Source organism: Megalobrama amblycephala, linkage group LG20, assembly GCF_018812025.1.
Source record: "Megalobrama amblycephala isolate DHTTF-2021 linkage group LG20, ASM1881202v1, whole genome shotgun sequence".
NCBI lineage: Eukaryota > Metazoa > Chordata > Actinopteri > Cypriniformes > Xenocyprididae > Megalobrama > Megalobrama amblycephala.
In genome coordinates, this window is record NC_063063.1 from 15,317,683 (window position 1) to 15,331,714 (window position 14,032).

The 14,032-nt window shown below is 35.8% G+C and overlaps 1 protein-coding gene across 2 annotated transcripts in view; it reads right to left on the bottom strand.

Annotated features, from left to right (window-relative positions):
- Positions 1 to 14,032, bottom strand: part of nsfb (N-ethylmaleimide-sensitive factor b) — a 36,343-nt gene continuing 22,311 nt past the window's right edge. Inside the window, exons 13-22 of one of the 2 annotated variants that reach the window (XM_048170468.1) lie at positions 13,322 to 13,417; positions 12,938 to 13,094; positions 10,874 to 11,007; positions 10,671 to 10,737; positions 10,156 to 10,235; positions 8,225 to 8,359; positions 6,045 to 6,158; positions 3,365 to 3,420; positions 3,207 to 3,271; positions 1 to 1,104 (exon numbers count right to left, since the gene is read on the bottom strand). In XM_048170468.1, coding sequence (XP_048026425.1) covers positions 3,241 to 3,271; positions 3,365 to 3,420; positions 6,045 to 6,158; positions 8,225 to 8,359; positions 10,156 to 10,235; positions 10,671 to 10,737; positions 10,874 to 11,007; positions 12,938 to 13,094; positions 13,322 to 13,417 — 870 coding nt within the window. In that variant the 3' untranslated portion in view covers positions 1 to 1,104; positions 3,207 to 3,240. The remainder of the gene's footprint in view (positions 1,105 to 3,206; positions 3,272 to 3,364; positions 3,421 to 6,044; positions 6,159 to 8,224; positions 8,360 to 10,155; positions 10,236 to 10,670; positions 10,738 to 10,873; positions 11,008 to 12,937; positions 13,095 to 13,321; positions 13,418 to 14,032) is intronic. The other variant, XM_048170469.1, reaches the window with a different exon arrangement.

Here is a 14,032-nt window from a genome sequence, read left to right on the forward strand (position 1 = left end):
AATAATTGCAGTCATTTATTGCAATCTTAAAACCACATTTTAATTAAGGAATCACTGAAGACACTGAAAAAAATATTTCATTATTTAGTTCCTCAAAGATTCATGCTGTGAAAACATCATATATCATGTTATACTTCAAATGTTTGGCAACAAGGATATCTACAACAAGTACTAGTGTGTGACACGCAGTCTAAGATCCAACGTGTACACAAAACTCAAATTCCGCATTTAAATTTAAAGAGCAAGACCTTTTGGTGTGGTTCAATTACAATTACTTTCACAGTTCAACAGTAAATGTCATAATGGGGTCATAATGTTCTTCTTAATTGTTCTGAGAGAAAGAAGAGGAGAATTCAAGGCCAATGTGAACTATCTCGGCACTGTTGGCAAACTGGCAGAGGGGAGGTAGGTCACAGGTTTCCGTCCTGTACACGATTCTTAAGGCCACTATGTTAACCATTAAACTGAGATGAGGAGTAATTTCATCTCTAAGACTACGAACTTTCCTATGTTCCTGACATGGAATGTCCTGAGTGACTTAAGAAGGACGGATAGTTCCCTTTCTTAAAAAAACAAATAATCTTCTAGTCTGAAAACAATAAAAGCAATAAACAAACTACAACAATATACTGGCATGCAAAGGCACAGGAGTGAGAATTTCAATATTGTTATTGGCAGGCACTGACTGTTTCTAAGATAACAAGTCCATCCATGATAAAGGGAAAAGTGAGCTAAGGATTTGGTCAGAGAATTTCACCATTGCTAAATTTGCACGTCCGAGTATGGACAATTTAAAAGTAAGGCATCATTAACAGGAATGGTTCACGTCAGTAAATACAACACGTCATAAATATGATATATTTTATACCCTATGGGTCTTCAAATACATGCATGTACTATTTCAAAATTCCTGATGGAACTGTATAAATATGAGACCCTATGCACTTGTATCGAGGAATCGAGGAGCTAGTGTTGAACAGGGCAGTGCCGTGTAGTACACTATACTTAAGGAAAGTGAGGGATAGAGAGATTTGCTGCAAGTACATCTGTTCTCTCTCAGTCTCTCAAGTGCACCCAGTGTTTTCCTGACTCCTTTCACTGCTTCTGAAAGATATGGTACAAAAAACAAACAAGAAACTTTATAAAACAGTGCAAATTTATTATTAATGGATAAAAGCTAAAACAAAGACAACATGAAATCAAAAATTATTTTCTTAATAAACATCCCTGGTATCATTGTGGATGATTCATCAATGTATATTATTTTATTTATTATTTAAAGAAACAAAAAAAAAACAAATTGCAATGATAATAAACGAACAATACCGTTCACAAGATTGGGGTCGGTAAGATTTCTTATTTTTAATGTTTTTTTTTTTTTTAAAGAAGTCTCTTTTGTGCTTATGCTTACTGATCAAAAATACAGTAATATTGTGAAATATTATTATCATTTAAAGTAACTTTTCTATTTGAATATATTTTAAAATGTAATTTATTCCTGTGATGGAAAAGCTGAATTTTCAGCATCATTACTCCAGTCTTCAGTGATCCTTCAGAAATCATTCTAATATGCTGATTTGCTGCTCAAGAAATATTTTGAGTATTATCAATGTTGAAAACAGTTGTGCTGCTTAATATTTTTTGTGGAAATTGTGATATGTAACTCCTTTGTAACATTATAAATACATTATAAATTCACTTTTTTAGCAATTTAATGCATCCTTGCCAGAAGATATTATATATATATATATATATATATATATATATATATATATATATATATATATATATATATATATATATACACACACACATACATATATATATATATATATATATATATATATATATATATATATACACACACATACATATACATATACACACATATATATATATATATATATATATATATATATATATATATATATATACACATACACACACACACACACTGACCCCCCGCCCCAAAAAAAGACAATCCTAATGACCCCGAACTTTTGAACAGTAATGTAAAAAAAAACAAAAAAATATTTTAATTAAAAATAAAAATGTCCTCTACCTCACTCAAAAAATGAACTTTCACTGTTGTTAGTTTCACTCAAACCATCCTTGTTCACATTACTTAACTAATGTAACTATGTGAACTTAATTTAACGGAGTTGTTTCTACTAAAAATGAGTATTGTCAGCTTTTCTTAAGTGTTGATGCGGAGTGAAACGCACATCAATAAATGTTTTCACCTTACAAAATAAATATAACATTAAAGGTGCTAAAGAGGATCTTTTCGTCGACTGAGAATCCAAAGACTGTTAGTGAGTTTTTTAAATGAGCTCATGCGTAAGAACAACCCCCCTCCTTCACAGCTCATTTCGAGGGAACGCCTCCCAAAACTCGTGCACGAGTATTGGAACATGAGTGTTTACCACCGGCATTCGCTGTGTCGTGTTAGTGGATTCATTATGTCGGACTCACCGCAGGTAACTCATAATCTGCAGTTGTTACTCCTGTCTCCTGACAAAAACATTGCATGCAGCGCCTGAAGAGTATGGAAAGTTACTGGAGCGCGCAGCCGCGCACGTCTCTCACGTCTCGCACAAGGAATGTCATGGCAGTGATTGACAAGCCAGAGGGCTTGGCTGATGTTTTTAAGGCCCTACCTCGTGCACAGATGATGTATATTAATATTATTCCTTTCAGTGCACCTAATAAATAGTCTTTTATCAGTTAGTAAAGACAATTTCAAGTAATATTGCAAAAATGTATAAAACAAAACATCCTCTTTAGCACCTTTAAGTAAACTGCACATATAAATATTATTTAACAGTGACAAATTTAAATGATTTGTATTTACTCAAAAGATATTTTGAAAGCTTTACTTGAATTTGTTTTGTTCATAGAACTAAAATGTTATTTGCACAAATTACTCAATATAGTTGCATGGAGCCACATGACACTTGTTTTTTAAGTAAATCCAACAATTCATTTTTGTGTTGAAACTTTTTGTGCACACAGGGAAAATTTAATTTAACCAGCGGGTCACTTGGCAGACCGAACTACAAAAGGGGAAAAAAAAAAAATCAAGTTCCGCTGAATCCTGAATATTCTGTCATATTACAGAAGTCAAATGCATTACAATTGTGGTTTTCTAAATTGTGCACTGAAATATTAACAGACAAAAGTAAGGCTTGGTGTGTCAGTCCTACCAAAATAGCCTTGGTTTGTCTTCTGCACCCGAGACTATATGGCCCCGTGTTTAGCAGAGCCAAACCTGGAGAAAAACATGAACAACATGGTATTGAAAAACAAAATCAGTATGATAAAGGAGGAAAAATCCATTTGAAGCCAACTGAAATGGACTTACGCTCCTTCTTCTCCCAGTAGTGCCAAGAACTTGTTAACTCTGTATTCCAGAGGCATCTAAAAGATAAAACAGAAAAATACCAACAGGGAAGGTGAAAAATGGAGATGAGATTAAAAGTGATTCTTCAACTGACTTTTTTTTTTTTTTTTTACACTGCTGTACCTTCCTTGCAAGCCACCCTTTTCTGGAAAGTTCTGAGATGTTGAAAAGACAAAAACCTTGTCAGCTATGTAAAGCCTGGAGGGTTCGGAGGGGCCCTGAATTTGTCTGTGAGGAGTTGTGAAGGGGCGGCAGTAAATGGCTGCCGGGAAGGGGAAGTGACAAGACTAGAGATAAATCCAGCAGGCTGACGTACCTGTTCACCCAGGACTGATCACCTCACATACTAATTTTAGTGATGTTTAGAGTGATATTTATTAGATTTATTAGATGGAAAATAAAGATATATGAATAAGTTGATTGAATTAATAAATAAAATATAATAAAACATCCCAGATTTAATTTAATTGTACCATTAAATTCCTTAAGCTCTAATTAAACGTCTACAGGAGATGTACACAAAATTAATTAGGGAGCTACATTCTCGGACATGTTTAATCTTAGTCATGAACTAAATTGCACTTTTAACTTTCCTTTATAGACTACAATGTGATTTAAGGACAGAGGGAAGCTCTGAGGAGGGAGAAGGCACCAGGGAAGAAAATTAATGAAGGTGTATGCAATAACTTAGCTTTTCAATTGCCTGGGGCTGTTGAAGAAGTGGAAATTACTGAAAGAATAGAGGGAATGGGAGGAAAACGCAGTGCGGCTGTTTGCAGCATGTCCCGGCAGACTCTGCCTCATTCCTCTCTGAGGGGAAGCACTCACTCTGCCACATTACTGCATACCACACCAATTACACAGCATCCAGCACAAACACCACTGCAACTCCAATTACGCCACCAAAAAAACAAGACAACACTATCAAACACCTCTGTAATTCTCAATAAACAAGACTAGCACTAATCTAGAACTAATGGTCAAAAATGAACTCAAAATATTTTCGAAAATACCGATTTTCAATAGAGCCAACATTGGCATAACAGAGCACAACAATGATTGGACGCTTTTTCAGTGGCCTTGGTTTCTCCCATTATTTTCTCCACAGGGATTTCAAAAATGTCTTTAATAAAGAGTTCTAACCAACCTGGTCTGAGATGAAATCACAACATCACAAACACTAAAGTAAAACATTTATTTCTGTGATGATAAAGCAGAATTTTCAGCATCAGTACTCCAGTCTTCAGTGTCACATGATCCTTCAGAAATCATTCTAATAGGCTGATTTGTTGCTCAAGAAATATTTATTTATATATACAGTCAAACCAAAAATTATTCAGACACTAGATATAATTTTTTATATATATATATTTTTTTTTTACTAGTGGGTGTAGGACATTACAGTTCATTTATGTAAGTGAGGACAGCAAATATTATACCCAAAAATTCTTCATACAGTGGACTACCAGTAAAACTAATAAAAATTTGGGACCAAAAATTCTTCAGATACTTTGACCTGACCATGTTTTGCTTAAGTGTTTTCTGACATAATTAAGACTATTTTTTTTCTGACACAGTTTAACTCTGAGATCTTGTCATATTTTATTACCATTTTTTTAAACTATAGTGAATAAACTGTATTAATGAATGAAATCTTCAAGGTGTCTGAATAAATTTTAGTTTGACTGTATATGGTCACTAAGATTATAGTAAGATTACAACATATAGTGTTTGGTTATAGCATTAAAAATGTATTTTGAATAGTAGCAAAGGCTATAGAATAACACAAGACACGTGTCACTCATATTGTTTTGAATGGGAGAAAGTGTAACGCGCAATATGGCGGAATAAGTCCCGCCTTCTAAATAAGAGCCAATTACCGACTGGTAAAGTCATCGCGTCACTTCAGCGGCTGTTAGAATCACTGGTTTCTATAGAAACAGCCAGATGCGCGCATCCGAAGAGACGCGCATTTAGGTCTGCGCATGCACATTAGCTTGATCCAGCCTGAAAAATACAGTTTTTTTTGTCATGATTTGAGCGTTTAGAAACTACATTTATGAGCCGGTTGTTGTTAGATTTCATTGGTGATTTCAAATATGAAATTTAATCGTAAAGTTGGCGAACAGTTTTGGAGAATTTGATGTTTCCCCATTCAAAGAGATTGCGTGATGCCCAGGATGCCCGAGAGGCGTTTCAAAGATGGCCGCCGAGTGAAATGACTTGTCTTAAAGGGACTTTAATAGTAGTTCTTCACTGTGAATTTGTCAAATTAAACATGTTTTATGTATTTTAGACATTTCTTATTAGTATTGATTTTTTAAATGTAATACCATTAAGCTGTTAACATTATTGCACAATTTTTGAGAGCAGTCTGTTTTGGCAGGGAAAGTGAAACGCTTCAATCATCTCCAGAAGCAGGCCACATACACCAAATTACATGCAGATGAGGAATATGGAGTTCTGTTTACTTGTGTGTGTCAAGAAAGAAGGCGCATCTGGAGGGGCTTGTTTTCATTATGATGCCATAAAGTAATTGAATTTGACAGTGACTCAAACCGCAGATGATTTCACAGGAAAGCTGTGACTCAGGGAGTCGTCTAGACAACCCTCAGGGTGAAAAGGTCTTTCTGAGTCTCACCTGCAGTGACATCTCAATAAGCATCTGCAGCTTCTTAATGCCCAGCCACATCGTTTTTCCTTTCACCTGTTTTGCAATAGTTGCTCGCTCTTCTTCCTGGAAGCCCCCAAGAAGCTGAACGAGAGAGGAAAACGAAGTCAGTTATGGATCCAGAGACAATCAATGAAAAATGATGGCCATATTCTAATGTACATGTCATATAAATTTACTTTTGTAGAACACAAGACACGCTATTGTTGTTGGCCATACAATAAAAGTCAAAAAGGTCCAAAACAACATTGATTGAACCTCCACTGACTTTCAAGGTATTGACAAAAAACAGTAAAAAAGAAAGTCATACAGGTTTTGAACAACATCAGAGGAAGTAAATTATGACAGAACTGACATTTTTGGGTGAACCATCCCTTCAAGATGATCTGCTTTAAAGGTAAATGTCAGCGAGTTCCTAGAAACACAGAAGTAGTATCTTCTACTATGTAGATCGTTTTTTCAAGAACTTTTTTTTTTACTTCTTTTTGCTTTAATATTTTGTTATCTAAATGAAATTATATTATATTTGTCATGAAATGAGTGTGGTTTAACCCTGTAAAGCCTGAGATGTGAAATAATCTAATTTATAAATGGAACAGAATATTAAACCTTCATTCAAAACATATATGTTTTTAAAACATGCATATTGTATTTAATGTTTTGTTTCATATTTGATACATCAGGGTTTTATGGCCCATATAGTATGATACAGTAAGAATATGAAGCTCACACTTGAGGAAGAAATAAACAGAGGCTATGCAAAAATATGCAATTTGGTGCAGTTGCTGTTATTTATATGGCCAAAAAAGTAAGATGAAATTCTGATAGCTTGTAATGTAAATCAAACGATTTTTACAAAGACTACAGCATTTAAATATCAGTTGTCACTCTTTATCTCCCAATAATATGTCATAGTAAGATGATATTTAAATGCTTAGTTTTGTGATCAAAGCTTTGTAGTTTTATATGTGTGGGGGGCAAAACATAAAATGCAATGCAATACAATGATGACAGAAAGATGTACAAAATAAAAAACATTCCTCAAAAGCCTGATGTAACATAAAAAAAATAAAAAAAATGTATGGATAATCAAGTATGTTGTTCAGCAATGTTGCTGCATTCCAGTAAATGTTCATCTTGAAATATTAATAACAATATAAAAGTTATTCATATGTTTACTTTATTAAAAAAAGACGTTAACCATGACCTGAAGGTAGACATTTTTAGAATTATACTAAAAGGCCTTTTGCTTGCAAAAAAAATATGAACTATCAATCAGACAACATGAAGGAGATTGTGTAGAGCAGGTTTTCAGCAACATTTTTGATCATGTTGATAATTTAGAGACCTGAAAAATTCACATATCAAATATGATGCAGTAGGCTTTATAGGGTACTTTCAGGCCATCTCTTATCTCTTGAATAAGGGTGCGTTCACACTTGTAGTTCGGTTCGTTTGGTTCATTTGGTCCGGACCAAAGAAGAAAAAAAAAAACATTTAGTCCTGGTCGGGTTAGCGTTCAGATTGGCAATTTTATCACCGAACCAAAAGATACCGAACCTTAAGGCATAGGGATTGGTCGGATTTTATGACGTATTGCCTATTTTGAGACGGAACTTACCGAACATCCAAAACAATGCTGTGTGCTGAGGTAAATGCGCTCGTTGTGTGTGCGTAGCCTGCATGTGATGGTATTTTGGCCAGCTGGGAACTCGTGAAGAGCTTATAAAATGTGTAAAGTAGTCAAAACACCGGCAGGAATCCGTCCGTCACACACACAAATGATCTGCTGCATGGAGGCGCGCGTCTGATACCTGTGATGGGCAAACTCGCGACTATGACAAGAAAAACCGACATGCGTGAGGATTCTGTCCTTTTTAGGCTCTCGTCTTCCTGTTTTTGGTTCGGTTACATGTCTTTGGTCCGTGTTGCGTTCATATATCATTCGAACCGCACCAGAGTTCGTTTGGAAGCGGACCGAGACTTTTCAGCGGTCTCGGTCCGCTTGTTTGGTGCGCACCAGGGTTCGGATGGCAGCGTTCACATATGTTCAAAATGAACCGCACTAACCGAACAATCGCACCAGGGTTCGTTTTAATCGAACCAAACATGACAAGTGTGAACGCACCCTAAGTCTCTGAAAGCCTCACCTCCAGGGCCTCGATGAGATGTTCTCCTCTAGCTATATTAGGGATGTGGATTGTTGTACTGAAAGTGTCCAACATGCCCATCTCCTGCAGAACATCCTTCCTGCTAGTTGTGCCAAGAATCAGCAACTTCCGACCCTGCAGTATAAATACAAGCAATGAGTTTGTTTACAATTTATGGTACTTTTTAAAACACTGAAGGTCAAAATTTCTCATTGGCGAACTTTTTATGCAGCCATGCTGTGGTGCCTATGTACGTGGAGTAAAGAGGTGGGCCATTCCCAGAGGCCCCAGCGAGCAGAGGGGATTATGGGTCACCCCCTGTGGTGCCCAGTATATGCTAGTGCATGCAGATGAGGTGCCACACAGGCAGCGGGCCTGCCAGGTCCCGGCTCTCTCACAAAACCTTTTTATCGACTCACCCAAGACTCGACTCCCTGCTGAGTGCTGCTCTATGCAGGCCTGATCTGGAGGAAAAGACCCTCAGCTATTCAAAACACCTTACAAACACAGCACAACACCTATTCCTGCCTGACATACACACTCACTGCCACCAGGCAGGCCAACACAAAAGTAACTTGTTAGGGGAGGCCCACTATGAAAAACATTGCTGCAGCAAAAAAAAAATCATTTGGATAAATATTTCAAATGTAGCCAAATTATAAAAACAAGATTCATAGTTAGAAGTATATTAGTTACGAGTATATATATATACACATACAGTAAAACCATAATTTACTTAGACACCTTGAAGATTTCATTCACTAATACAGTTTATTCACTATAGTTTAAAAAATGGTAATAAAATATGACAAGATCTCAGAGTTAAACTGTGTCAGAAAATATTAATCTTGATTATGTCAGATAACACTTAAGCAAAACATGGTCAGGTCAAAGTGTCTGAATAAATTTTGGTTCCAAATTTGTATACATTTTACTGGTAGTCCACTGCGTGAAGAATTTTTTTGGTATAATATGTCACAGTTTACTTTATTTAGCTATCCTCTATTTATCCTTTATTTATCCCTATTTATTTATGCTCTCCAAGGCTGCGTTTGTTTAATAAAAAATACAGTAAAAACAGTAATATTTTGAAATATTATTTCAACTTAAAATAACTGTTTTCTATTTGAATATATTTTAAAATGCAATTTATTCCTGTGATGGCAAAGCTGAATTTTCAGCAGCCATTACTCCAGTATTCAGTGTCACATGATCAATAAGAAATCATTCTAATATGCTGATTAAGTTCACAGCTTGAAAACAGATGTGCTGCTTATCATTTTTGTGGAAACCGTGACACATTTTTTTCACGATTCTTTGATTAATAGAAAGTTCAAAAGAACAGCATTTAATGAAATAGATTTTTTCTAACATTATAAACATATTTACTGTCACTTTTGATCAATTTAATGTACCCTTGCTGAATAAAAGTTGAATTAATTCCTTTAAAAAAATAAATAAAAAAAAAAACTTTTTTAACGGTAGTGTATATTAAATAGTTTATACATATCTTACATATCAAACACATATAAGTCATATAATTATTGAAATGAGGCTATAGAAACACAAGATAACACATTCATTTTAACACAGTGAGTTAATTCGTTGTCTACCGAGTCAATAATTTGATTTTGGTAACTGTCAATAATTTTATTTATGTAGAACCACTTGGAATCCTTCACTGACCACAGTCTGAGAACCACCGCCTTAGGAGTATACTTTGGTTAGAGGTTTTAAAAGCCCCTAACATTATGGGTGAAATAATAAATTTTAGCAGACTAAAATAACTCGGATATGTCTATGAATAAAGGACCAATGTGGTGAGTGGCTCCACAGCAATCAGAGGGACTCTTTTCTTGTGAAAAGGAGGTGCTGCCCCCTATTTGTGGCTGCCAGTATTACAGGCCATTGAGAATGGGCGACATTCTCACCCGAGGAGGAGGTTTCTTCAATAATACCAGCAGAGCCTGCAGCACCAGATTAGAGAACCGTGGCCCGATGGGAACAAAATCTGTGGAGTGGATGAAAAGACAGCGTTGGGTAAGTTTGGTATGTTTACCAACCATTACGTTGTACATCGCGATCATTTCAACTAAAACAAGAACAAAAAACAGACAAAATGAGACGAATCCCTTTAAATAATAAATAAAAGGGCAACTTGATTCGGTAACAATTTATTTTAATGTGTCCTTGTTACACGTTACATCTATTTACTAATAGTAATAACCATAAATTAGGCATAATTACATGCAACTAACTCTAAACCAAATCCTAATCCTACCCTAACCCTATAGTAAGTACATGTACTTAATTAATATTACTCAGTACTTATATGTATAATTACACGGTAATAGGGATACATTAAAATAAAGTGTAACCCTTGATTCTTTTAAAATTATTATCAGTTTTGACAGGAAGTGCATCATTCTCAGTGCGATGGACTCACCCAGCAGTCGTTCTATGTCGTCCACCACCACACAGCTCAGCTGGGACTTGTAGGCATCCTCAAATATCTAGAGAGATGAAAACCATAAACCCACTATTATAGTCATAAGGCTGCAATATCACATCAATAACATCCCCCATGACAACTGCTTTCAACATGCACAGATCTCTTCACGCCTTAACCTAGAGCAACCAGGTTGTTACCTTCTTGATGGCCTGACATTTGGCGATCTCTGAATAGCCGATCATTTTGTCTGGAGAGCAGATCTTGATGAAGGGGAACTGGGAGTCCTCTGCGATCTTGGCCGCCAGTGCGGTCTTACCACTGTGAGGAGGCCCTGCGGGAGCGGAGAGCATTCACACTCTCAGTCATATCAGATTGCAGCATTATGGTGCATGTTTGCTTGTGTGAACCAGAGTACAAGAGCAGGGAGAAATGCTATTCTCTCAGCGTTTGTGTATGTGTGCAACTCTAACTTTTCAAGGTATACCCTGCTGAACAAGTAGTTACACTAAAAGCTACTAATTAAAAGTAGCTTATTACATTTAAGCTTTGAGGTTAATTTTAAATATACCTATTAGATGACACTGACATTTTAATTCTGCCATCTTCACCTACACACCCTCTCTTAGGGCTGAATGATTAATCAAAATTAAATTGAAATTACAATATAGATTAGTGCAATTTTCAAATCACAAGACTGTGATTTAATTAAATAAAGAAATGTGCGGCACGTTTCAGAGCACTGTGTTCATTCACATGTGAGCAGGTCATGATCTGGGGTTTTCAGTTTCACAGTAAATGCTGTTTGGGTTGCAATAATGTGCATTTAGGAACACAACGTACAGCACTCATCTCAGCAGATTTGTAATGAGAAGTGTTTAGTAAATTAAAATGAAGAAATTAATATATATTAGCGTTGTAATTTTACAGTTGTTCAGTAAAATTAAATGTTTTTTTAAAATATTAAACTGTTTTTTTTTTAACATTTTACAATAGTAATATTTCTTATTTTAACATTTTTATTTAATAAAAATAAAATAATTATTGAGATTATTATTGAAATATTATCACAATATTTTGGCCAAATTGTGCAGCCCTAATAAAAGCACAGAAAACGTGGAGCTCTTTAGAAAAAAAAAAAAAAAAAAAAATCAATTTCAATCCCCAAATTTTACAATTTATATCCCCAAATCATGCGGCCCTACTCTTTCCCAAAAACAAGGACATCTCAGCAAAGTGACTGACACAGAACACAATGTTTTTGAACTACAAAACATTATTATATTAATTCTGATTGAATATTTGAAATAACTGACAGCCATAATTATTTTATTAATAATAATATTTTGTGTACTGATACAAAACAAAAAAATTCCCTCCAGCATTTGAATATCTGAATTAAAGGTGCAGTAGGTAATCTAGGAAATGCTAATGTTAGCCTGCTAGCATTGAAAGCATACAATCCCACCCTCCCTGCAAATCGCCGTGCAAATCCACACAAAGCGTCACAAGAGACTGCGTTAAACTACCTCATGTCTCAAAGCACATAACGTTACAATAATAATGAACATGTCAACAGTGTTCATACTGTTGACACGGAAATGCGTAAATCCAAGTCTGAGGACGTGAACAGCTCTGGTTAGAACATCACGGGTTGCCTTCTCTTAATGACGGTAGTTATGGCTTGAACGCAGAATAAGCTTGTTGTTTTGATTCCGTAGGAAATGTAAAAGGTGGCTGCTGTTTGTTTGCGGTGCTCTGTGACTGACGTCCGTCTACTCGTAAACTGTGCATAGCGTGAAATGCACTGATGACGTATGATGTCTGCGCGAACAGGGTGCATGGGGGTATGTAAAAAACATACATTGACAGGCAGGCAGGACAACGTATTATTTAATTCGGACCGAATATAGTAATTTGATTAACGTTTTATGGTCCTACGCCTTCCACAGACGATATATATTTATAAAAATACATTTAAACCATGTAACATATTGTTTGCTCTCAGGATATGAGGAGACTTTCAACCAGTATAACAAAAAAATTCTGTAGAGAATCACCTATTGCACCTTTAAGCTTTTCTATGCTTATTTTAAGGGAGCGAGAATGGATTTTTTTTACTCACTAAAAAAAAAAGGAAGTCTGTCACTCTATTAGATAAAATTAGTTAAGTTAATAAAGTCACTATTTTAATTAGTTGACCAATAACATTGTATTTGTGTATGTCTATGTATATTTATGTGATGTTTGTGTGCAAGACTTGCCCTCTAAGAGCACAGTTACTAGCGGTGTGCGTTCACTGTTCTTGGTCTGTTGCACCAGAAGCTCTCCATCTCCCAATATGTCAGACACAGCATTGCTCCATTTCACAATACCATTCATGACATAACTGGCGTAATCCTCCTGATTAGTTCCAAATGCCTTTACGAAAAAAAAAAAACAGAGAGAAATGCATTTAAATATGAAAGCAATGATAAATTACTTTATTCACTGTTAAAATTATCAATAATTATACTGGATAAAAATTTGGCAACATTTAAGATTCAGTCTCAGACTTCATGTCGATAGTGAAGTTTGGCAACAAAATCTAATCAGGGGATTTGGAATCAACATATCATTATACAAACTATAATGGAGAGTGGACTTACAGGCTTGATGTCATTATTCAGAGAGGCCCAGAAGTCGCTCCTGCTGACCTGCAGAGTATGAGCCTTTTCTGTGTCCACCTCTACCTGAGTAGTGGCCTACAGGAGCAAAAACACACAGATTGATCTTCAAACTCATCCACTTAATCAAAATGAAAGGTCTAGAAACAAGAAAAAGAGAGACCTATTACACCTGTGTAAGCTTAATCAAATATGGGAGAATTATGTGTCAACACCATCAAATATGGGAGTGTGTGAGCTGTGCTGCTAAAACACACACACACACACACACGTTGTCTAGCTATATAAAGATATCCATAGACTGCTTCTAAAATTGTAATCTTGTTCGAGAAGCCGTTTCACTTGCAGTAAAGCCGGTTCCCTGATTACCGCTAAATCGCCAACACCTGCTTTCAAATGGAGCGCCATTTAATAGACAGAGCCGTAGATCACTGACAAGCCACGCAATATTATTATCATTATCGAAGGCGATTCATCTGCGATATGAACGCGATATTGCGTGGCTTGTCAGTGAACTACGGCTCTGTCTATTAAATGGCGCTCCATTTGAAAGGAGGTGATGGCGATTTAGCGGTAATCAGGGAACCGGCTTTACTGACGAAATGCGCGTGACAATCTCATGCGATATATCGTGCAGTCCTAACTTGCATATACATCAATAGTGAAGAAAAGACTATTGCAACTTCTGTTTCA